Below are 25,918 nucleotides of genomic sequence, written 5' to 3' on the forward strand. Positions count from 1 at the left end.
GGTTTTAATAGCTTTGTCAGAGTAGCTACAATTATCAGCTGTTAAATGTCCTCGTAATCAATGAGCTCAGAGTTTGTATGCGCTGACTCTCAGTGACGGGCTGCACACATTTGAGATTAGCTCATGGATCTGCTTCTAAAGTGCTTAGTAATAAACTTGATGTGAGAATGTCCTAATCTGAATCATGCCTTGTCATTTATATATGATGCACAAATACAGCTACTTTTCTTGGAAATTTCTGTTTTACAGCTATTATTTCTATTATTACATCTATTATATCTATTATTAAATTTACAGCTATTACTTCTGTTATACATCTATAGGTGTACCTTTTGAGCAATGGGCAGTGGTAGATTACATGATCAACCATCTGAAGGATGAAATATACATCTGTTCATGGTGTTGAAGATCTTTAAAGTCTACTAGTCTGCCAGCCCAGGATTTTCAAGTTATTTGAGTTTTTTTTGAAGGATGATGTTAATATCTTGGTCATTCCATTTAATAGATTTTAAAGCTTCATTCCATACAAAATGATTTTGTGCAAAGCACTGTTAGCCCAGGTTAACCTCCAGAGTCTTGTTCATCAACATGTAGCCTCTAGGACAGTGAAGCTCTGCTCAAGTGCCTTAAAGTGTCACAAAAATCATAGCTCCTCATGACTTGTTTCATAAATCCTTAACAAGGATACAGCAGAGGCAGAAGCTGCCTGTATTAGCCCACAGTGTCCTGACAGGTAGACAGATTTTCCAGGCTTGTAGCATCGGCTTGTCTTTTCTGTAACTCAATCATGGTTCAACAAATTCACTCAGATCTGAAACTCAGGAGTGAATCAATGTTCTGTTCCTGGAGGTTTCTACAGTACACTTCTGTTTGACAGTGTTCTGTGCTGCAATAATGAATTACAATAATTTTCATAAAGATAATCCATTTGTAATTGAAAATACTGGCATTACACTTTCTAGTGTTTAAAGCATCTGATCAATGTCATTTTAACTTGTTGTCAAGCCCAGATAGAATTTGGAATCAAGTGCAGGGTTTTTCTTTTATTTAACGAAGCAGACAAATCCAAAACTGCCCAAAATCAAAGTTGATAAACAGGCAAAGTATGAAGGGATCAGCAGACAGATTTAATTAGGCTAGGCAGAAACAGACAGATTCAATGCCGGGAAAACATGTACACAAACACAAGGCTCAGTTACGTCACTAGAGTGCTAGGAGTGAGACTTCACAAAGATTCAATGAAAGAGTGGGCTATTTATAGGGAGTATACAGCTTAGGAACAAGAGTTTGTGTTGGTACGTGGAGCAGACACGACAATTGTCAGAATAAACATAGTTGAAAATGTAGATGGCACATTTTCAGTGTGAAATGTTTCCTTCTTCAGCAAGGTCATCTAAATGTAATTAACAGCCATGCTGTTTCTCTTGAATATTTTTATAGCAGTCCACAGAAAGTTTGAGCAAAACAACACTCAAGGGTTCATTAATACGCATTATTTTGAGTGCATATTGTACTGTACTGGTGTACCCCAGTGGTACCGGGATGGGCTCTGGGTCCACAATGACCCTGAGTAGGTTAAAGCAGTTACTGAAGATAAATTAATTCGTGAATAAATGAATGTAGGTGGCAGAGATTGTGATGAACACAGTGTTTCAAACTTATTGTAACAGTAGAAAGCAATTCCCTCAAGTATATACAGTTGATTTGTGGTCAGAAGACATTTCATTTTTAGTGGAAACACATCTAGGAATATTATCTTATTATTTACTTTTCTCCAAAGTGTCACCCAAAGTCTTTAACTAAGAGTGTCTTCTTAAAACCTATTCACAAAACTGCTGTGAAGAATGTTTAAGAAATGCCTGCGCTAAGAGCATGGCTAGGTTCAAAGGCTAGGCCGCTACAGAAGACAAAGTGTTTGATGAGTGAATATTGGCAGTGACTGGCTGACGCACTAGTTGAGTTCTGTAAACTGAAATGAAATCCCAATTTATTATGTCAAATAGTTATATTCAGAAAATAAAATTGTCATTGATTTTGAAATAGGAATAGGCTCTTATTCTCTTTGAAATAGGAAATAAGAATTTGAGTGATTTTTTTTCTTTGCATTTTTCCATTGTATGTTTGACGTTTGAGTGGAATTGCTGATGCGTGTAGGTGTATTTTTCTAACACCTGCAGTACTGAGCATTTTAAGCATTTCTGCCTGAGCCCACCAACACAAACAGTATAAATCCATCTGAATAACCCTCTGATGCAGGACTTTTATGCTGCCAAAGCTCTCATTAGCTGCTGAATTATTCAGCCGTCAAGCATAAATCACAGATATACGCACTTTTTTTGGTGGATAATGAGGTCCTAATCAAAGTTATTGTCCAGGTGCTGTTTCTATAGCAACCTACACTGACAGACCGTGGTGATTCCTTCGTTTTGGACCAGGTTAAAATAAATCTAACAACCCCAAATCAGAAGAAAAGCCACAAAATCTCACTGTGAGATTTTTACTGTTCTTCTTCATGCTCTATTAGGTTTATGTCTCACCAACATGCTAAAAGGGATTAAGTACCAGATCTGAGGTTTGATTAGAGTGAGCTGTGCCTTATTCTATTAGATTAGAGCCTCCTGCATTTCTCAGGAAAACAGATGAGGAAAGAGAATTAGAAAGTTGGGGCACTGAGAAAACAAGAAGGGTTTGAGGTAGGAATAAGAAGTAGGTAGGGAGGAAGAGTAGGTAAATAGTAACCAGAGTGCACGGTATAATGCAGTGCCACTATCTATAATCTGTATCAGTTTAGTGCTACAAATATCTGCATCTGTATTCAGATTTAAACTTAAAGTGGACATGGCCTAAAGTGTTTTTTGTTTTGTTGTTGTTTTAAATATAAATGATACAACCTTCTTACATAAGAAAAAAAAACAGAGATACAAATGCCAGAACTGTCATCATGGTCTGTGAACATTTCTGGCAAAAAAATTAGTAGTGCTGCTTCGATTCATATCTGTATATGCATCCATTTAGCACACATTATAAGTTCAATCCAAATAACATATTCATATTCAGTTACATCCTGAAACCTGAGAAATAGTGGAGTAACTGACAGCGTATGTGTGTAGGTGTGTATTGAGTTCTTTAATGTCTATAATGATCTAATAATTATGGTTGCTTTTCATTATCAATGAGTCTTTTGTATGTGGCTAAAAGGAGATTACAGTTTCCTTTTTTCTTTTAATGTGTGTGGGTATGGTGCACAGAATATGGTGGGTGTGTAAATATAGCCCTGTTTAGTAAAATATTCTCTTTATTTAGTGAGAGTGAGAGAAAAACATGCTTCAGGAGGGTAAATGTGTGGAAGGTGGTAATATTGTGGGGATGTTTCCCTGACAACCATGAGGTTCTTGCCAAGCACTTGTACCCTTAATGATGACAATAGTCCTTCAGATCCATGGAAATCTGTCTCTGACAGCCAGGCATTTCATTATGTGTTTGTTTGTGTGTGTGTGTGTGTGTGTGTGTGTGTGTGTGAGTCTTTATCTAGGTGTCTATGAATGTTTGAACAGCTGCCTGTTTCACATCTAACCCTGTGCTGTCTATTGGAATATCATGAGTTTGTCTTTGCATGTAATTGTGTCCAAGTGTGTACTTGTGTACGTTTAAGACTGTCATGCCCTCATACGAAAACACAAATGCAACCACTAACACTCAAACACAAACTTACACAGGCAGAACGAGTTGCTTAAGAAGGTTCTGTGTTTGCCTCTGAGAGCTTTCTGCGTCAGCACACAATCAGCATATGCACACTCTGGTGGAGGCTCACAGTGCAGCCATTAGCAGTGTATAGACATGCACTTTTCTTACCCTCTGACCTTGGAGATGATGGTACTTTGAGGTCAGTGGCTCAATGCAAGAGAAACACACAATCCATGAAAGCTGAAGGGCTTCCCATAGACTGGGAAGAATATATGTTATATAAATTATGCATGTCAGACAGAGGTGTATTCCTGTCCGAAGCAACTGGTGTAATGTGACTATTGCATGGTATGTAGCATATAACTTCTCAGTTGTATATTACTGTTATGTAGTTATTGCACAGAAAATTCACCAAATATCAGTGGTGAAAATAACCTACATTATGACATTACAAGATTCAAAAACATTGATTAGGTGAATCAATGTGTTTATGCTTAGTAGCATACCTAAAGGGGAATTCAATATTTTTTTCATCAACGTGATAAAAGCCATCCAATGTGTTTTGAAGCAGAGTCTGAAGTAAAACATGCTAACTAGCATCTTCTGACTAGCTGACTGCCTGAAAGCTGGCTGCAATCACTAACTTTGGCAAACATCAATTTACATATGGATTTTCACCAGTCAGAATGAATTCATTCTGATTGAAGATTCCTAATGAACTGTTTATATGTATCCTGAACTTAGACAATTTTGTTTATATGCACTTTACATGTAATCCGATTCAAAGTTACGCATCATTGAGTGAGATGTAGTGTCAGTGGTACAAAATGTCATCCAGGTTTGATCACTGAATGGACAGTGAATAGAGTTTGTGACCACAGTACAGTTACTCAACATTTCATATTAGCCTGAGATTCAGGAAGAAAGATCCCTGGTTGTTGAAAATAACATAAAATGCACATAATATCTGTCAGTATAATATCTTTGCAGTGATGCTCATCCAACATGTGTATTGTTACAAAACTGTTTTACTTTTTTAAACATGCTATCTACTTCTGCCTCTCTTAGCTTCCTGCAATCACTAGTTAACACAGGGAAGAATTGATAAATAGATGTAGATCATGACAATAACTGCTTAGCAGTATACTTAAAGGGGAATTCAGTGAGTGTTTTTCAAATTCAGGGTGTTTTGAAGCAAGATCTGAAGTAAAACATGCTAACTAGCCCTAACTAGCTAACTATGTGAAAGCTTCCTGCCTGCAATCACTTGGTTCTACTGTGAAGAATTACATCTCCTTATGTATTTCTACAATCTGATGATCTCCAACACGAATTATGAAAGTTTGAAAAAAAAATAATAATTTTAACCTTTCTGAGCCTCAAAATTTTAGCCTAGTGTCCTTAAACTTATCAAATTTTGCTCTGGTTTTACATAGCTGAAATTTGCTGTGTATCTGCTACTTAATGTGACATAATAGTTTGCTGTTAGCATAACTGTAGATATTAATAATGTGAGGCAGAAGACTACATATTAATGTTATTTCCTAATGCCCTTGACATTTTATGCTTCATTTGTGTTCCTATTCACAAGAGTCTTTTTTCCAAATCTGATTATTTTGTCATGAAATCAGATCTGTATGTCTATTTATCTGAAGTAGCCTACAGATTGCTGACAAATACTCAAGCAGACAGAGTGTGTGGTGGTGTCCTTTAAAACTTAAAATGGAATTAAAATGTGAAAAGTCTTCAATCAAGTGTCAAAACACAGTTTTATATTGTCCATGGTTTGTAAAAGATATGACTTAGAATTTAAAAAAAAAGGCCTGTACTAGATGTATACACACAAACTCATTATTATGGATTGAATATGAATATTCCCTCAACTACACCACTGATGTTATATTTGTAACTGTAGGAACAGGGTTGTTTTTTTTCTTTTTTAATGTAAATCATTGCCGTGTAGTTTGTATATTGTATGACTTACATGTGTTATCTGTGTGTGTGTGTGTTGCTTGACCACAGGTCTGGATGACTGTCTCCAGCAGTACATTAAGAACTTTGAGCAGGAGAAGGTGGGAGGGGAGCAGCTGCTGCGTATCACCCATCAGGAGCTAGAAGATCTGGGAGTTTCTCGCATTGGCCACCAGGAGCTTATTCTGGAGGCTGTGGACCTTCTGTGTGCATTGGTGAGGCCACACACACAAACAGACACACACATACACACACACAATTTGCTCTGTGGGGCAAATCTAATTGCTGACTACAGCTCTACATCAAATCTAACACATTAGCCAGGGTTATCCTGATGCTTTTTCCTTTTTTCTTCAGATGCTCTATCTATTTATGCTGAACTCAACATCACCAACAATGATTGTAAGAAAAATACACAGAACAGTAAGAAGAAGTGAGGCTGGGGCTGATCACTTTCTAGCCTAGACTGCAGATTCATGTGGTCTATCTGTGACAGTCGTATCAGGTTGTCCAGCTATTGATAGAGATTAGATTTTAGCCTCCCATTTAATAACACAAGCAGCTGTCACTGCATGGAGGTATTAGAAATTGGAGAGAGTAGGTACCATTGGCCTGTATTCATTTCTCTGTGGTTTACTTACTGACACATAAATATGTGTATGTATGCTTACAACTTCCTAAGAGCACAGTTTGAGCCAGTGACCTGAGGTGCAAATGCCATGTGACTCACTGCAATGGAAATGCTAGGATATGTTAACAATGCTGATTGGCTGCTGGCAACATCCATACAGGGGGTCTTGCATGATATAAAAGCCAGGAGCTGAAGGAAAAAAAACAGTTTTAATGTTCTGTGCCCCACTGCAAAACATTCAGTCACTGGGAAAAAGAATTACTGTAATAAAACACGGACCAAAATTGTCTTGACAATTGTTGTCCCCTCCAAAGCCATGCCTTAAACCATGTGTGCATCAACTTCCGTGGTTAAAACTCCAGAATGAAAAAAAAATGAAAAAAAAAATAGTTTGCGAGAAGACAAAGGATCGACAGGCAACTACAGATGCCTCCCTGTCCTGATTGGTTGGATGTAGGCAGCACACATTATTTGTTATTTTCCCATATAAAGACCCTGCAACAGAGACTGGAGTTTTTCTTCTGTGCATCATATTTGCCAGGATATGATAACTTAGCCAAATATTAGTAAAAGTCTTCTGGTGTTTAAATCCCATCTCTTATTAACTACTGTAGCCCCACACACTTCTCCCATTCTCTTGTGTGCTAGCTTGGAAATAAGGACGAAAATGAAAGACCAACTGACAAGAAAAGAGCATGAGCGTGGGAGGGTAGATGGAAGGGCGACAGGACTAGGAGAAAGGGAAGAATAACAACAAAAAAACTGCTAGAAAAAGCAGTGTGCTAGTGAATGATTAGGGTTTGAAGAGAATAGAGAATAAAAACCACATGAGAATGTGGATCTGCCAGTTTAGCCTCCCATTCATCAGTCATGTGTTTTAGCCTGGTCCCTGTACTAAATCCCTTTATGCAATGCTGTTTCGAGTTGGTCCAGCATGGCACTGTGTACTATTATGATTACTCATTTCTTTTCCCTCAGCACTGAGTGTCTCACATGCCTACTGGGGCTTTCATGTGCAGCTGAGCATTGTGGGAGTGGAGTGTCGTGCACATGTACAGTACAGTGACAGCCAGGGTACATCGGGGGGAGGGGTGAGTAAGGGGATAAGCTCGCAGCTATCATGGAAGCAATGCATTAGCGAAATCCTTCCGTAAGCCCTACATGACAGTGATCCTGTGATCTTCCGGTGTTGTTGCTCTGCAGCTCTGGAGTTATTACAGGCTTCCCCATGCATCCGTCAGCAGAAACCCATCTGTGTGCCTGTGTGATCTAGCTTGACTGTTAATTTTGCATGAGTAACTCTTGTACTACAGTCTGTTAGTCAGACACTGTTGCTAATCACCCGTTTTATCTACGCAACGCTTCTGGGACATGATATGTACAGCTTTTTGCACAACACACTGTGAAAGTTTCCTCAAGGAAGCTTTTGGTAGCTTTCCTTCTGAGCACCCCAACGTCTCAACACATCAGCATCATACTCTTCCTGTCAGCCTCTCCATTTTTTATAAGCTCGCTCTGGACTCCACATACAGTTATATCATGACTAGAGGAATAATTTTTCACAACCTTCAAATCTGAGTTGTGGGGGAGTTCTGTAAGGATGGATGTGAGACAAAAATATGTCACATGAATAACAAAGACTAAGACTATTTTATTTTTAGTGTCATACTACATTCTTATCACTTGCATCACCTCAGTTGTTCTTTCTCATGTCTGTTGCTTCACCAACAGCACTCTCCAGAATAATCCTGCACAAGCAGGATTAAAAAAAAAAAACAACAACACACATCTTTAGTTGAGACCAATTATGAACTGATGTAGAAATGTGAAGGCAGAATTCACACACAATGCTGACAGTGCTGCCATTTCTACATCTTAAGGATGTAACATAGTATGAATACTTTGATATAATAACAGATAATGTGTTCTAAACAGATACAAATAGGCCTGCAGATTTTTTAGACAGCTTGTGTGAACAGGAGATTTTTACTTTCATGCAAAGAGTCAAGTCAAGTTCATTAACGTGATACAAATAGAAGATGCACTATTCTGTGCAAACTGGCCTGAAATCATTGTGCATGTTATTTCATCATTCTTAAATGAACTTTCTCTTTCAATATTAAAAGAAAATCTTCCCAGAAAAATCATATGGGCTTTATAATGAAAAGGGCCTCATTACTGGAATGTAATAAACCTGAAACTAAGGCAAATCTGATGGAATATTATTAGGTGGCTGTTGTAATCAACTAAAAACATTAGTTCCCTAATTTGGGAAAGACACTGCTGTTTTGAAAGATAGTTTCCTAGCATACTCAGTCACATTACAGAGAAATTTGACAGAATGCTCCACAGGGTATTCTTAATCATTTTTCTACCGTTTCTTTCCCTGATTAGTTTGTCACTGCTGCTCTTGTCTGTCTGTCCCCATCCCTCTCTCTCTCTCTTCCTGACCCCAAGCTTCATTCATGTCACCTCTATTTTGGAAACAAGGCATGCCTTTTTCTCACAAAAGATTAATGAATAAAATACATTGTTAAAAATGGGATGAAGTATACATGGGTGGTTATCAATATACTTCGGTGTGACACGTACGTTAATGTAGCTATTAATTTAGCTAACAGTTAAAGGAAATCTGTTTTGCCTGTCCTTCCCATATGTTCCATAAGCTCTTCAGTAAAATCATGCAGACTTGGCAGTGTGTTTTGGACATTTGCAGATTTTCAGATCTTCTTATATTAACAATAGCTATGTTAACCTTGTTGCTTTAGTGCAAAGCTAATCAACCAAACATAAGACAAACAACAGCTTAGTTGATTGACTGTAGTAAATCGGTAGTAAGGGAAAAATTGTGCGAGTTTGATTTTTATTTCAAACAATTCCTTTACTGCCTCTTTTCAAATGTAACGTTTCACTGATTCTGTTACTGGTCCTTGTGTCTATTGCCAGAACTATGGTCTGGAGACTGAGAATCTGAAGACTCTGTCCCATAAGCTCAACGCATCTGCTAAAAACCTGCAGAACTTCATAACAGGTCGCAGACGAGGAGGCCACTATGATGGCCGAGCCACACGCAAGCTCCCAAATGATTTCCTCACCTCCGTGGTGGATCTGATCGCTGCTGCGAAAAGTCTTCTGGCCTGGCTAGACAGGTCAGCTCTGCCCAAACACCACACTTTTGCACAGTTATTCATAATCATGTCTGTACAATGTGTTATCAAAGCAGTCATCATTTTCTTCTTTATCTGTTGCTTCTCCAGTAATGCAATTTTTTTAGCAGGTTAATGGGCTCTTTTGGGAAGAGAAAATACACTCATGTTAATTTTCATTATGTAAAGTGTAATATGTTGTGCAATCAGTTGAGAAACAAAGGCAAAACAAAAGACTGAAGCTATTACATAAAGGCGTTTGGATGAGTTGGCCTGGAAACAAGCGCGCGTATCAGCTTAGAGCTTTGTTTGTGTTAGTGTGTGTATGCTAATACCACCCTCATTCGAGCTCTCAGTGTTAGACACACCTCCTCGTTAGTCCAGTCCCTTGGCTCTTCTGCCTAAATGCACATCCCCATAATTCCAGAGAGCAGATAATTTCTTGCTTTGCGCCCCTTGATTATGGCTGGCCAGGCAGGATCTCATTCTCATTCAGCTACTGTTTACTGCTGAGGTGATGCCAACAGGAGTTTCGCTCATTGTTTATCAGTTATTATGAATATTTTTTCAGTCATGAGCATTATATATACAGAGTTTCCAGTTTATAAGATCTTCTTATCATATAGGTTATGTTGTTGATTACTGACTGCACTCCATCTGTTGCTATGCACAGTTTGTCAACCCCAGTTAAACCAGTCCAACAGGAAGGGACCACACAATAGGACCACAGTTGAGCGGATACTTATTCTTTTGGTGGACTGTTTCTCAACACAGTAGTGACACTGATGATTTTACAAACCCCCCTTTTGCCACTGCAACATCAAATACCATGTCATTGTCACTGCTCTACTGAGAATGGTCCACCATGCAAATAATATCTGGTCAGCAGTGGTCCTATGGCGGTCCCTTTTCTTTGATGAGCTGGGTATAGTATTATATGTACTGTAGAGGCAAGACACAGGTGCATAAAACTTGGTCATGCACATCCATTAATCGTGGTGATTGCCCATAGTGGGGTCATAATACAGGGACACGGGGTTATCATATGCATAACTGGTAACAGCACAAACAGGCAAAGGTCAAAACCAGAACACACAGGTATACCAGAAACACAAGAACAAGGTTTGGACTTAACAATATAATAAGACTTTCCAAATACGTAGGGGGACACAAAGTCTGTGGTCCATTTTGAAGTGATCATGACTATACCCTACTGCCTCCAAAGGCTCTTCCCTTCATAGTAAGAACTCTGAAAGTGTCCACTGGTTGTTTCCTTTGAAAACAACCATTTTGAAGGGCCCTTTGGAGTATATGTTTTTTATCACTTTTTGGAATGACCCTACAAATGGCTGCTGTGTGCGTTTCCCCCTTCATCACTTCGCAAACAAACAAAGTTTAAATGCTCAAATTATTCAGATGCAATAAGAACTAGGTGCACCATAAAGGGAAACTAACCAATGACACTTTGAGGATCAAGACAGGAAATGACAACACAAATAAGTGGCGATTGTCGGCATGGGAACCGCAACATTATCAGGGAAGGGGGAGGGTATGACAGTTAGAGGGTGTGGTCAATTTGTGCATAGTGACAGATGGGTTACAGTCAGTAATAATAAACCTGACAAATTGGCCATTCAGTGCATACAGCCTCAGTATTTACTCTTTGTTTTGATCAAGGTTTTTATGTCCGTATGTCTGGATAGTGCTGTTTCGAGCTTTTCCTCTGAAATAGTACCATTATAGTTTTCTACTGACTTGTCCTCAGTGAAAATGGGCTCTTCTTGTGGCAAAACGACACTTACGGTAATGGCTGTGATTTGTATAATTGCCGCCACACACTGAGCTCTATTCTACTGACCTGTCCTCAATAAAAATGTGCAGTGGACCAAGAAAACTGCTCACGCTGTTTCTTTCAGCCTTTATTTTGTCCTTCTCTCTTTTTTCCTCATTAATTCACTGTTTGCCATTAAAAAATACTCTGTGTTTTTCACCTTGTCTTTATTTACCACATCTGTAGTATATTTGCGAATACTATAGGCAATAATTTCAACATATTTCCATGTAGTGAGAAAACAACAGAAAATGTTATTTACTTGAAAAACATAGTGAAAGATGAAGCGTAGTTCATGAATTATATCAATAAATGTTTAAAATATGCAACTATTTAATGCAGATTCAAAACTACAATCATTGCATTCTAACAATGAATTGAGATGAAACAGTTGGGAAAGAACATATAATATAAATATAATCTAAAAGCTGTTCTTATGTAATTTTATCTAAAACTACAATGGGGCAATACAGTAAAAGCAGCTTTCCTGAAGGTTTTTGGAAATGCATTTCACATTAAATTCATTTATTCTGTTCACAGGCACATATCAAGCATAGTTAATCATTTGCAAACTTAATTCAGTTCTATGCAGCAAAGTATCATGTTAAGAAATGCTTGCTTAAATATTATGCTCAGCTTTTCAGTGGAGGTGTGTGAGCCCACACAGCTCAATGCAGGGAGAGAAAACAATAATAATCAGGCAAATATGGCACCACTGTGTCGCTTCAGCCATTATACCGCTGAATTGTTCTGAAATCCTCTAGCCTAATGCAAATCTGTGCTAAACTACATCCTCAACTGCGACAGATTTTACATAAATGTTTATTGACATACACTATGTGGCCAAAAGTTTGTGGACACCTGACCATCACACCCATTTGTGCTTTTTAAACACCCCATTCCAGATTTAATCCCTCTTTGCTGTTATAATAACCTCCACTCTTCTGGGAAGGCTTTACACTAGATTTTGGAGCATGGCTGTGGGAAGAGCATTAGAGAGATCAGGCACTGATGTGAGGTGAGGAGGCCTGGGGTGCAGTCAGCATTCCAATTCATCCCAAAGGTGTTCAGTGAGGTTGAGGTCAGGGCTCTGTGCAGGCCAATCTAGTTCTTAACTCCAACCTTGGCAAACTATGTCTTCATGGAGCTCGTCTTGTGCACAGGGGCTTTGTTATGCTGGAACATGTTTGGGCCTCTTAGTTCCAGTGAAACGAAATGGTAATGCTAAAGCTTATGAAGACATTCTATATAATTGTGTGCTTCAAACTTTGTGGTAACAGTTTGGGGAAAAGCCAGTGTTATAGTCAGGCATCTATGTATTTTTGGCCATATAGTGTACGAGAATATATAATACGAGTTGTTCCAGCAACTGTCCTTGGACATTTGCTATACATAAGTTTTGAGAAAGCAAGTTTTCTAATCTTTTCTCAGTACAGTGAATTTTGTTGGAATTCTTTTTCATAGAAATTCCACATACACTACATACACTAGGCTGTAACCAGAGATTGGAAAACACTACAGTACAATTTTAAATATCCCCCATATGTTGTTATATCAACCTTTAAATGCATATCTTGGGTCACCAATGATCTCATGGTCCCATGATCTCATTTCTCTCTTCAACTAGTATTCCACAACATCTTCCTTTGAACAGTTTACTAATATGGGAATCCTAAAAACCTTGTTTTTTCTTATAAAAATTTTATTCAGTGGTGGCTTGTTCATAGGGGCTGGTGGGGCAGAGCCGCGACCACAAACTGATTTTTTAAAATTTGCTATTTGACAAATTTAAGGCGATGTTCAATTGTCACCATTCTAGATGTTGCACAATCATTCTGTAGCATACTCACAGCCCCACTTACCTCCATAGCATTATTATTGCACCAAGTAGTCAAAAATATGAACTTCAGCAAGCCCTAATAAAGGCCCACTGGGGCGGGAATCAGGGAGGAGCAGCCAACAGCATAGTTAATAACAGCATTGCCAGGTTGTCTGCCAAATTGGGCTATTTAAAAATAATCTGCAGCTGCCAAGATCTGGTTTATAGCAAATAATCAGAAATTAAATGTAAAAAATATCTATAAACAAAGGCAAAGTGTAAGTGTAGACAGTGTGTCTATGATGCACAGAACCATTTCTATTGTAAGATATATAAGATTGGGAGAGGGAAAGCCAGATTATGGAACAGACAATGTCAGTACCAGAAATGTGTGTGCACTACAGTGAACATGTTTCCCATGCAAAGGCTGAGAAAAAGAAATAAAATGTGTCTTTTCCAGTGCCTGGATTCTTTGCCTTTGTTGCAGGTCTTTTGTGCTGTTTTTGAGATGTAGTTGGGCTGCTAAACGTGGCAACCCTGGTTAATGATATTACCTCTTCTGTGTGCACCTTACACACTGTTACAATGGCGAGGGGAAACCAGCCATATTGAACACAGTTGAACAAATAGCTAAACCTGCTCAAAATGAGCTGCTAGACTGTATGCTGGATGACCGTATGATGCCGACTCTCAGCTACTTATTATAGGGTTCCTCAAAAAATTCACAAAGTCAAGTGTGATATCCTCTCAACTTAATTTGTTTGAGGCTATGTCATTATTAATGTTCTTTCCCACCAAAATATATAGTCACAAGCCACTGCTGATTATTTGGCTATTGTCAAAAAAAAGGTTTTACACTATTATGGAAATTTGTAAATCTTTTTTTTTATGTGTGTGCAAATGTTAGAGAAGCAATGCATTTAAGGGTTAAAAATGTTAACAGTTAACCTGCAAGCATACATAAACCATGACAGGAATGTTTCAGTGTAATTTCCTTTTAACGAGGCTGTGGGTAAAAGTGATCTACTGGTTAATTCCAGGTGTCACGTCTTCCTCAGGTCTCCTTTTGCCGCAGTGGCTGATTATTCCCTGACCAGGAACAACGTGATCCAGCTTTGTCTAGAACTAACCACAATAGTGCAACAGGTATGCAACACCCGAGCTACAGCTTTCTCAGCTTTCTCAATCTGCTATTTTTACTGACTTGGCAAAGTATTTTAAGTCCAAAGATTTTTAAGGGCACAGGCTTGAGAGTGGGGTGATTATTTGAGGCCAGAGGATTCTGAAGAAGAAGGACAGAGATGTTCTTTCTCACTTACAGCTCTGTGCTCTGGACTGAAATAGTGTATCTGCAGCGTGGGGCATGATGACAGCCCAGTTCCTGTGGGAGGAAAGAGAAACTGATGTCCCAGAACTTTGCATTTTAGAATTAGGCCATAATGGTGTGTGTGTGTTTGCACGCGCGCACGTGTGTGTGTGAGGGAGATGTCTGTCTAGTATTTTAAAAGCTCACTGACATGTATGTTGCGTAAATATATGTTATATAATAGTCCTAATTTCTGCAAGGCTGTGGCTAAGCAACGCTCCAAATATGTCGCCTATTAGTCATAAAAACGTTCTAAAGCTGGACAGCGGAGTTCCTCTTAGAAAGCAGTCGCCACCACCTACATGCTTGAGAGCGGCCGTACAGAGCTGACACCTCAGAGTGGTGCAAGGAAGAGAGAAGATGAGGTGAGAAGAGGAGGAAATGAGCAAGGGAGACAGAGAGGAATAAGAGCAGGCATAGTGTGGGAGGGCTGACTCACTCACACTACACTCATCTGTCTGAGTGAGAGAGGGAACTCAAGCATTGCCGGCACCTCAGAGGTGATTTGGCTACAGGACCAGCACCAGCACTCGTACTGGCCTTCCTCACTTGCTTTCACTACTAAATAATTAGCATTTCCTGTTGGCTACAGGAGCATAGGCAGTTCTACTTATGGTTACAGATGCATTAGAACTTCTCCAGAAAATGTATGATTTTGCACGCACATCAACACATCTGTGATATAGACTTCCGTTACTACCTATATTAGCCAGTGCAAAAGTAGAGAACATCAGAACCTGCCCCAAACATATCTTGACTGATTGACTACAATCACTTTATGCCGAAAATGAGATTTTTTTTAATAGATATTATGCAAATTTTTATTCTTTCCTTCTTTTTTTTCAGGACAACACAGTGTATGAAACGGAGAATAAAATACTGCATGTGGTAAGAGAAGAAGTATGTATGTATGTCTGTGTGTGTGCATGTGATTTAAGAGCTCTGCAGCTCATCTGTGTCACACTGCAGTACCGGTCAGGACACCACTGCCCTCCTGCTATAAATACCATGACAGAACCACGTGCCTTCTGAGAGAGATAGAAAGAAATCTTTAGCTGCTGCACCAAGAATGTTCTTGTTTTTGTAGCGTGTATTCAGCCACGAAGGGACAGAGGGACAAAGTAAAAGAGGGAGATGGAGGAATAGGTGATGGTATGAGGACAAGTCTGTGGTTGCCTGAAAAGAGATGTAATGATGTAATGCAGGCAGTCTGTCTCGTGATGATGCTGCGATCACACAGAATCTCTTATCCTCAGCACAGATGGTGTTGAGGGGCGTCACAGTGACCATGCAGTCAAAAGCTCAGCATATTGCAGCACAGCAGGGGCTCTGGATCATGGCAGAGGGAGAGAAAGAGATAAACTGCTTGGTTGTTCAGCTGAACCCTATATTACAAGCAAATGACTATTATTTGACGTATATATTATTATGTTCATATAATAATATAATTTAAATTTCTCATACTTGAAAATTCACAGATTATAATTCTGATATTTAATTTGTGTTACTTCAGTTGCATTTTATTTATATTTATTACTTAAGGTTGAATTTTCTTCCTTTGTATTTGTGCATTTGTAAGCAGTGGTTGAATTGTTAAAAAACTCAGGAAAACAGGAAACTCAGGTTTGAAAACTCAGGAAAACAAAGCTGCTAAACCAGGCTATTAAGGTACAACTTCACTGGACACACATCATTTGTACCTTAAATTAGGGGAATGTACTTGTAGGTTATAATTTATTAATAATTAAGCAAAATAATTGGATATAATTGGAAATTATAATTAAATATATAAAAGGTTATATTAAGGTTATATATTTACGGTTGTATTTTATAAAGGTTTTATTATTATCATTATTATTATTATTATTATTATTATTATTATATTTTATATAGGTTTGATAGGTTATATTTTATATTATAAAAACTGTTAAGACTGTGCAAAATCTTAGAAAAACTAGTAATTGGGGCTTGATTTTTGCCCCCAAATCAACTATAAGCTGTAAGACTATAAGAAGCTTTTAAGATTATGACAAAGTCTCTTACACTATGCCTTTCCCTCATCTTCAATCCCTCTTTCTGTCTCTTTTCTCTCTCTCTTTAGTGTAAGATGCTGTCTGATGTATGTGACCATATTATCACACTCTCCTCAGACCCCATGGTGTCCCAGGCTGCTCACCTGGAGGTGGTGCAACTGGACAACATCAAATCAACAGAGGGGCTGGTGGGTGTCTGGACATTCTCTATTCTGTGCTCTGTAATCTGCGTTTCTCTCTCATGTTATGAACTTCACCATGTAGTAAGGTAAAGGAACTATATAAAATCAGTCTGGGCATCTCTGATACACACGTGCAGCTCTTTTTTAAACTAATGTACATTATATTACTGTTCGTTTCTCCCTGTTCATGCTTTACACTACCTGTTAGTCCCAGTTTAGGAAGCGAGATCCCTGTGCCTGTCAGTCATATGGAGAAGCCTGTTATTTATACCTGTCAGTCCCAATGAAGAAGGCATGGCCTATGTGTCTCTGTCATAGTGAAGGAGGCATGGCCTATGTGTCTTTCAGTCTTAGTGAAGGAGGCGTGGCCTGTGTGTCTCAGTCTTAGTGAAGGAGTCGTGGCCTATGTGTCTTTCAGTCTTAGTTTAGGAATTGTAGCCTTTCTGCATGTTAGTCCCAGTGAAAGAGGCGTGGCCGTAGTACCCATCAGTTCCAATGAAGGAGGAGCGCAATCTGTGTCTGTTACTCCCATTGAGGAGGCGTGAGCTCTGTCAGTCCCAGTGAAGGAGGCATGCCCCTTGTGGCCACTCCTCCATTTTCACAATTGTTGTGTTCCTGTGATAGGCCAGGATCTACCACAACCCTGAACAGAATGAAGCTTTTCCTGAAAATGAATGAATGATATACTGTACATTATAACAAGTAAGAATTTTTATATAATTTCACTATATTTTATTGCATCAAATAGCTCTAAATCATATTATATTGAAATGTTGGCAGCCCTAATGTCTGGAAGCAGAGATACACGCGCCTATTCAGAGGGCCTGGATGTATGCTGCACGCAGAGGCTTAGGGTACCTTAGAGCAGTAATGCTCTCGCCCACACATGCACATATATACTCACATACACGCAAACACAGAGACGCACACTGCAGCAGTTTCTGTCCGTGCTGAATGGAGGCAGAGCAAAGGCAGATAAAAATAAACCTTCTCTCTCACACACAATGTTTCATTCTTCTCCCTCTCCCCATTCTGAAGCTTGTGTGTCAAAGTCTATTAAAGTGTGCATGTGCAGATGTGTCTATTCTCTGTGTGTGACAAGTATTTTCAAGCATCAGCTGTAAAGTGTTTGTGCCCTTCCCCTAGGGCATGTACATCAAGTCGACGTATGATGGCCTACATGTCATCACAGGGACCACAGAGGGGGTGAGCGGCCATTTTTAATACTTCAGTAATTACAAACCTGCCAGACAGGTTAGGTATTTCAACCTGAATTAATGAAATTATGCTCATGTTGTGACTAATCTGTGCTGTGCTTTAGAAAGATTTAGAGGAGCAGTTTGTCATTTTTGAGGTTTCCTTTGAGTGCATGGCAAATCACAGATGCAGTGAAAACAATGACATGCCTTCCCCTTTCCCAAACAACCCTACCCTCTGTTCAAACTATATGTCTCATTGGTTGCCTTTTAAAGAAACAGGGCAGAGTTGTGGAGCTGTACTTCAGCTGGGGACAGAGCTAGAGCTAATTTTGGGCTGGAAAAATGCAGACCGAAACCTTTTACTAATAAACTCAGGCAATATTGCAAATTGCAGTTTCTTTAAAGTACCTATAAAATTCTATGATTATTACAGACCTAGAAACACTTTAAAAGCTATACCTTTAGGTCCTAATTTACAGAGATACCAAATAAAATGTACTAATTTGTATGTGCAGGGGAATAAATTGTTTGCCCTGTTAGTGGGTATGTTACAGATGAATTATAAAGAATTGTGTGAATGGCATCACATACAAAGTAGGAGGAGGAAACAATATGTAGATGGGATGTTTGCTTGTGCTAATGGTTCTCGATAGTTTGGATCTCAAAGAGGATCCAGGAACAGTGAACTGAAATTAAAACCCAAGTATATTTAAGGCAACGAGGCATGCTGAAAAAGTGTTCAAAATACAGTATGGACCTAAAAAAAAAGAGTGCAGACTTAAGTGTGCATGTTTATAAGGTATTTGTGAATGAAAAGGCTCTTTTCAAAGGCTCTGTTTAAATGCTGTTCAGCTTCAGAGGTGTGAATATGTGGGGAGTGTCTAACATGAAATCTACATTACTACAGAGGTCATATTTTTAGGAAAATCTCTGATTATTTTACTGTCATTATTTCTTTTAAACCTCATAACCTTAAGTAGGGCTTTCGCAAAGTTAATACCTGCCCTTCAGTCGTATGTATTTGTGCATGCAATTACTGTTTCTGAAGTCACATTTAGACTTGGTTAATTGAATTGCAGAATTAATCATTTTGCATTGACTCTGCCATGTTTCTTGCACGTTAAGCTAGAAATGCTCAAAACTGCATATTCATTAACGCAGACACAGGATGTGTTATTTTGCTCATGTTTGCTCATGAGAGACGTAATTCTCTAGACCCACAAACATTTAGTAATTCATGGCATTAATGGATAAGATAACCACGTAGCCACAATTACAGTTTTCTTTAGGTAGGCGTAATTCACCTTTGTTATAAATAGAAATTCTTTAATTAAAGTCTACTTTGGCATAGGGGTGCATTCTGGATACATTTAGAGATCCTTTGCATCCCCTGGCATATTAGTGAGCTTCAAATAAATTGTAGGCAGAGTAGATTAAGTGAAACCTGGGTGCAATTTTGGTAATTGAAGAACTCACATCAGGACAATGAAAACAATACATTGCATCCATTTTGATTTCATCTAAATAATTTTGCATCTCATGGCCATGTAATAAATTGTAAATAAGTAAGTAATTAAGTAAGTAATTAAATAAGTAAATTGGGCATACAAGGTACACATTTTTGTGGCCTCACTGGGGCTCTGTAGCTAGCTGTATTTTAATCATGCAAAGCCATGAATAATATTCCTTTATATAATATCCCTTTATGTCCCTTCACTTTTTCTCTTTCTTTCCCTCTTACTTATTCTGTCTCTCTATCTGTCTCAGTCTCCAGCAGACCGCTGTAAGAAAATCCACGCTGGTGATGAAGTCATTCAAGTCAATCATCAGACAGTGGTGCGTGTTGTGTCCATTATTCGCATTTTAATTTCAGCATCCATTGTGTTCACTCTGTGGGTTTCCAGTGCAATACACAACATGATATATGATATATGATGATATATCACTGGTATATATGATATATCACTGATATATTGCAATGACTTTGTATCTTGAATGTCAAGGGCATTCAGGTTTAAAACAGTGTGTATTTTTGTGGTTGTGTAGGTGGGCTGGCAGTTAAAGAATTTAGTGAACTCTTTACGTAGTGACCCTGCCGGAGTCTCCTTAACACTGAAGAAACGTCCTCAGAGCACTCTCACTTCCACTCCTGCCTTACTGAAGAACATGAGATGGAAGCCCCTGGCCCTGCAGGTACTTTTGGGTTCTGTGTCTGTGGATGGGAGTTTTGTTTAAGTGGCATGTACAAATTGATGATTCACAGTGGTCCAGCCTGCTGTATTAAAAGCTGTCTCTCCACCCTGAGGGCTCTAACCAACTGGAGCGCATGGCAAATTTCTCCTCCTCCTTCTCTTCCTCCTCCTGCCTGTACTTTACTTCCTTTACTCTGATCTCTCTTTCTTTGTTACTTCCGCATGTCTTGTCTGTATTATGGTTCAAAGGAAAATGCATTTGTGGTCTTTGTTATTTGAGCAAAGAAAAACATTACCCTGTCAGCCTTGTACAAAAAGAAAAAAACCTTTGTTCGGCAGACACACCTCAAATAATTCAATAATTTATGAACTGTTCTCAGTACTTGTGTGTGCAATATTGATCGCAATTTCTTTTTCTTTTCTTTTCAAAGTTAATCACACAAAATTGGCTATAGAAGGCTGTTGGAAATCAGATTAAATGTCACTGTCATCAGAGTTAATGTCAGAAGGATAACATAATGAAGTGTAATTTTCTGTAATGATGAGTTGAGATGAGACCATGAGAAGAAAATAACAGATGAAGTCAGAGACACTGAGGCTTTGTCTGAATGAAGAGAAAAAAAATACATACATACATACATATATACATACATATGTGTGTGTGTGTGTGTGTGTGTGTGTGTATGTATATATATAAATATATATATAATTTTTCCAATATCAAATAAGTATCCACATTTCAAATTTAAAGTGAGCAAAACCTAATATAATGTTGGATGTTTATATATAATAGTCACATGGATATAATGTTCTGTCTAAAAACTTTGGGAGTGGACTAAACAGGAGGAATGAATTACACTGAGGATTATGTGTAAAATGAATATAAACATGGAAACATTAATTATATTAAAAGATAACATCTTTCTTTCAGCCCATCTTCCCTTCGAGCCCCAGCAGCAGTGCAGCCACACCCACCAGCACCCTCAGCACACCATCCAAACGAGACAGCTGTGCCCTACAGGACCTCTACTTCCCCCCACCACCGGATGAGCCGTACACACCCAGGTACTCACACACACACACACACACACACCTCGTATCCAGCAGAAGGAAGGACATATGGAGGGACATTCAAAGGCTAATGGTGGTGGGGGATCCATTCATATGAGAACATTATCTTATTTATGTACATTTGAATAAAGTCATACTGTCTCAATGATGTCTGTATTAACAGAACATTATCTGCATTCATATGATCTGTATACTGTTTAATTTTTGCCCATCATAAACTAGCTCCTTATTTTGCCTCTACATTTTAGGTATCATGTCTAGGATTTACTATTAATGTACATTAATACAATTCCTATGCACTGAATGTTTGCAAGATCTTTACTGTATATCCACGCCAATAGACAAACCATAAACACAGTGTAGCACATAAGTGCATATTCACTCATTATACACTTTGTCTGAAATTTACCCTCAGGAAAGAGAAACACTAAACACTTTATTTTTTCTTGCAGAGAGGGCACAGCCAGTGACACTTCCCAGCATGAGGTGGCTAAGCGCTCTGAGTCGCCAAACTCTTTTCTAGACCAGGAGTGCCGGCGGCGCTTTCCCATGATGGATGAAGACGCAGTTCTCTACTGCTATGAGTATGACCCAAACCGGGGGCCTCCTCCTGTGCGCAGGGACGGCACTATGACTTATGGTACGTGCTTTGATCTTCTGTTGCCTCAATCCAGATTGATATGGTTTGAGGTTGACACAAGGGTTTCCATAACAAACCTCACTACGGCAAAGCTCTGAGGGTGCTTTTACACATGCAGCATTTAGTTCTTTAGATTTGAACCCTGGTGCATTTTCCCACTTGGTGTGGTTGTTTTTGGCAGGTCAGAACACTGTGATCGCATTGGTGCGCGGACCAAAATAACTAGTCCAAGAAAGTCTGAGCGAGGTGTTCTCCATACAGATCCAAGTGAACTGTAGCATTTCAAATTTCAGTGAAAAAGTGATTTGATACTGAATCAACCCAACTGCAGGACTGGAACCAAACACTACGTCTATTTTAGGGTGTAATATTTTTTATAGATGCGAGCTGCAAACTCAGCCAAAGGACAGTGTTATAGCGTTGCAGAAATGTGATGCGTTCTGAATATTTGGACTGACACACAAAAAGAGAAAAATATACACTGGATGCAATACACAAAATGTTTTCAACAAGTTATTTATAGAATTATTTAATCATCCCTGTTCTCTGTGCTTGGGTGATTTTTGTGATTTCTATATGCACTTGGAAAATGTTTCTATATTCATCTATCGCCATATTTCTGACCGAAGATTTAAAGAGTTTGTTTTCAACCCTACACACCCTCAGACACACCCCCCGTTTTATTTGCTTTTTGATTTGTTTAATTTTGTGCAGGTTTGCAACCAAACCAAACAAACCAAATAAAACCAAAGTACCAATTTTGTTCTTATTCAGACCCAGCAAACCAGTAAAAGAGTAAAAAGAGCAAAAGAGTAATAGGTGTGAAAGTGGTTTCAGATTACTGATGATTAATTGGATTTATTTGCTTGGACTATAGTCACATTTGCTCATCACACTGCTAATCACTAAAATGGAAGTAAATAGGGTAACAAAAACAAACACACGAACAAATAAATAACAGTGTTACTTGGGAGAAAGTGTTCAAAGTGATGCTTATGCTACCATTTAATTGTGGGCTTTGTGTTCCAGTGCTTTTGGGAAACTCAGCCCTGTTTTTCATGCTGGTTTTTGTCCATGTTGTTGTTCTGTCATGAAATTCTTACTTCAAGAACACAGCATACTGAATGACCAAAAAGGAAAAAAGAAAGAGCTTTATAGTTGCATGTATGGAATTTGGATTGAATTGGATTTGAAACCATATAAAAATTTGACTTGAATTGGATTGGAAAATTGGATTATATCTGTTTTTTTGCCATTTAAACTGACCCTAATTGAATCTTTTTGGGCCACAGTTCTCCAGAAAATATCTAGTCCTGATCCTTTTATAGACTTAGTCTTTATTAGGCAAATGGGTGCTGTTCTGTGCTGTGTGAGGTGCAGTGTAGTGTTTAGCATTGTGTGATTCTGACACACTTCGTCGGTATGTGTGAGCCAGGCAGGCTGAGGCCCATCTCTATGCCGGTGGAGTATAACTGGGTGGGCGACTATGAAGACCCAGCCAAGATGAAGAAAGAGCTCAGGAGAGGTGGGTGAGGGAGGAGGGAGAGACAGAAGCAGTAGGAGGGTAGCGGGTGTTTTTTTTAATCCTAACATATAAGTAATGATTCGGATTTCCTCCCAGTTCCCTCTGACCCTCTTACTTCTTCTCATCATGCTTTGTAATTTGTGGTTTTTGCTGTGTCGATCCTCCCTCCCTGCCCTCTCCCGTTTTCCTCAGTGTGCCTCGCTGTTTCTCTGCATGTGTGTAATTCTCTTTGTCTGAAGAATTCTGAATTTTGTGCTACCCCATTGCCATGGAAACTCCTGGCAAGATGCTGGTATTTGATTGGCTGAGAATAGCTGAATGGCAAAGTGAGTAAGTGCAGAGAGAATTCAGTCTATTTAGTCACAGTTGCAGAATGTATGCATCTTTATTCATAAGCCAGGTGTATGTCATCATTTTTGGACACCAGTACACAATGACTACATGTATCAATCACCAGTGGCTATCTGATGAGGCATGCAGATTAATTGGAGTGGCCATGGCAGTGGTGTTTCTACGCAATGCACTAATTCACGATAATTAATTGTCACATCACTGTGCACACAGAGAACTCCATGCTTCGTTATGTGGGAGAGGATAAGGCGGGTCCTGAGGAGTATGCGATAGGACGCAGCAGCAGCAGGAGGAGCAGGAGGAAGAATGAGAAAGGGAGTAGCCCTGCCCATTATGCCTTGGTTCCAGCCCTGCAGATGGAAATGCTGAGACAGGACTCAGTAACCACGCCCACCTCAGACACCTCCTCCATCTATCACGTGAGTGGCACATGGGGCTGTGACTGCAGAAGGTTAAACTTACACAGTTTCCTCCTTATATCAAACATAGAAGAACATGTTTGGAGTTCCGCATTCGATTCTTTAATTTTAAAAATTAGACTAATCCAAAAATTAGACTAATCTGTCTAAAAAGTAATGGAATCTGTCTCACCCAGTTTTTTCCATAAATGCATATCTGCCTCAAACCACATTGTGTTCTTCTATGATGTAACACAGGCTTGGCAATGTAGTTTTGGACACAGTAAGACTTAGAATATAGCTGTAACGTTATGGGTCAGCCATCTTGGGCAACGATAACCCTTTTTTTTTTCTTTTTTTTTTAATTAGTGCAATTTAGTATGATTCTGCCTCCTATGCCCCGCCGCCCGAAGTTTAAAAGTGTAAACCAAACCAGCTGGCATTACATAGCATAACAAATGCTGTTTAAAGTGATTCTTGGAAAATTTGGGCATATATTTATGAAAAGCTTTTGGGTGAAATTGTCACAATTAGATTTTTCATGAATTATTGCTTTGAGCATATACTCATTTGAGTAACGGCTGCATTATTTTTTTTGCAGACATTTGATCAGTCTTCAGTGCTGTCGAAGTCGAAGAAGAAGTTGAGAGGTGAGATTCTGAGTGTTCCCCTCTTTTCCCAGTTTAAAGTATGAGCTTATTGTAATTGCTCATCCCACTCTTTTACCTTTAGAAACAGTTTCATTTTTCTCTTCTGTCTCTTTGTAGCTGGCTCACTATCTTCCATCAGTAAGCGCAGGATTTCCTGTAAAGACCTGGGACAGGGAGACTGCGCAGGCTGGCTCTGGAAGAAGAAGGATGCCAAGAGCTATTTTTCTCAAAAGTGGAAGAAGTACTGGGTGGTGCTGAAAGACACCTGCCTGTACTGGTACATCAACGAGGAGGTGATGTTTTGAGTAGAAAATAAAAGTCTTTGATGATAATTAGGAGGGTCTGTTTGCTTACTGCAGAGGCGTGTCTTTGAGTGGTACGGAAGGACGAGCCTACATATTAACTGAAATGTGGACTTTAAATGTTTCTGAGTAGGCGAACAAAAGTTTTATGACATTTTGGTTTTAATGAGATTTACCAGAACCAGAATATTCACAGAAATCCTCAGATTAGCTCATTTTTACAGACTTTGTAAAAAAAATATATATATGTGTGTACATAATTATCAGTGGCCTTCTTTCTACATGAACACTTCCATGTATGCCAATACAACTGCATTCATTTCCATTCATTTCTATGAACCCAAAGACACACCTATTGTGGTCAGCAATCTGCAGACAGATCCTGTTCACAATAATAATAATAATAATAATAATAATAATAATAATTATGAGTTAACACTCACTCCTTTGCCTCCTATGAATGTGTACTTGGATCTCAGCGAAGTAGTCACTGTTTGTGTTTTTGCAGGATGAGAAAGCCGAAGGCTTCGTCAGTCTCCCTGAGTTCAAAATTGACCAAGCAAATGAATGCCGCAAGAAATTGTATGTAATTTTTTTATGTTATCTTTGGACTAATAATCATAATTATGCTAACAGTGGCATCTCAAGGATGGTGCTGATTTTTGTTTCTCTTTTGTATTAAAGTGCTTTTAAGGCATGTCATCCTAAGATCAAGAGTTTCTACTTTGCAGCAGATAATGTGGATGACATGAACAGGTAAGAGATCACTTGAAACCATCATGCTTTTCTTAAAAAGGCTTAAAGTGATAACAGCATTAAAGTAGCTTATTTTTTGTAGAGTCAGTAGAAATAGAAATGACTTTATTTAATTGGAACAATCTAGATCTAATCTAATTGGAAAAGGCCAAAATCACATTATCACTCAAA

General features: G+C 38.8%; 1 protein-coding gene across 5 annotated transcripts in view; it reads left to right on the top strand.

Moving 5' to 3' along the window:
* Positions 1 to 25,918, top strand: part of cnksr2b (connector enhancer of kinase suppressor of Ras 2b) — a 47,163-nt gene that overhangs the window by 7,866 nt on the left and 13,379 nt on the right. For 2 of the 5 annotated variants that reach the window (XM_026938903.3, XM_053240135.1), the window contains exons 2-17: positions 5,707 to 5,870; positions 9,233 to 9,435; positions 14,123 to 14,228; positions 15,295 to 15,336; positions 16,550 to 16,669; positions 17,810 to 17,869; positions 19,630 to 19,698; positions 19,909 to 20,055; positions 20,986 to 21,119; positions 21,578 to 21,765; positions 23,201 to 23,290; positions 23,855 to 24,060; positions 24,641 to 24,689; positions 24,807 to 24,982; positions 25,500 to 25,573; positions 25,676 to 25,747. In XM_026938903.3, coding sequence (XP_026794704.3) covers positions 5,707 to 5,870; positions 9,233 to 9,435; positions 14,123 to 14,228; positions 15,295 to 15,336; positions 16,550 to 16,669; positions 17,810 to 17,869; positions 19,630 to 19,698; positions 19,909 to 20,055; positions 20,986 to 21,119; positions 21,578 to 21,765; positions 23,201 to 23,290; positions 23,855 to 24,060; positions 24,641 to 24,689; positions 24,807 to 24,982; positions 25,500 to 25,573; positions 25,676 to 25,747 — 1,900 coding nt within the window. The remainder of the gene's footprint in view (positions 1 to 5,706; positions 5,871 to 9,232; positions 9,436 to 14,122; positions 14,229 to 15,294; positions 15,337 to 16,549; positions 16,670 to 17,809; positions 17,870 to 19,629; positions 19,699 to 19,908; positions 20,056 to 20,985; positions 21,120 to 21,577; positions 21,766 to 23,200; positions 23,291 to 23,854; positions 24,061 to 24,640; positions 24,690 to 24,806; positions 24,983 to 25,499; positions 25,574 to 25,675; positions 25,748 to 25,918) is intronic. The other 3 variants (XM_026938904.3, XM_026938905.3, XM_026938906.3) reach the window with 3 other exon arrangements.

The sequence above is a fragment of the Pangasianodon hypophthalmus genome, chromosome 15 (genome assembly GCF_027358585.1).
Source record: "Pangasianodon hypophthalmus isolate fPanHyp1 chromosome 15, fPanHyp1.pri, whole genome shotgun sequence".
NCBI lineage: Eukaryota > Metazoa > Chordata > Actinopteri > Siluriformes > Pangasiidae > Pangasianodon > Pangasianodon hypophthalmus.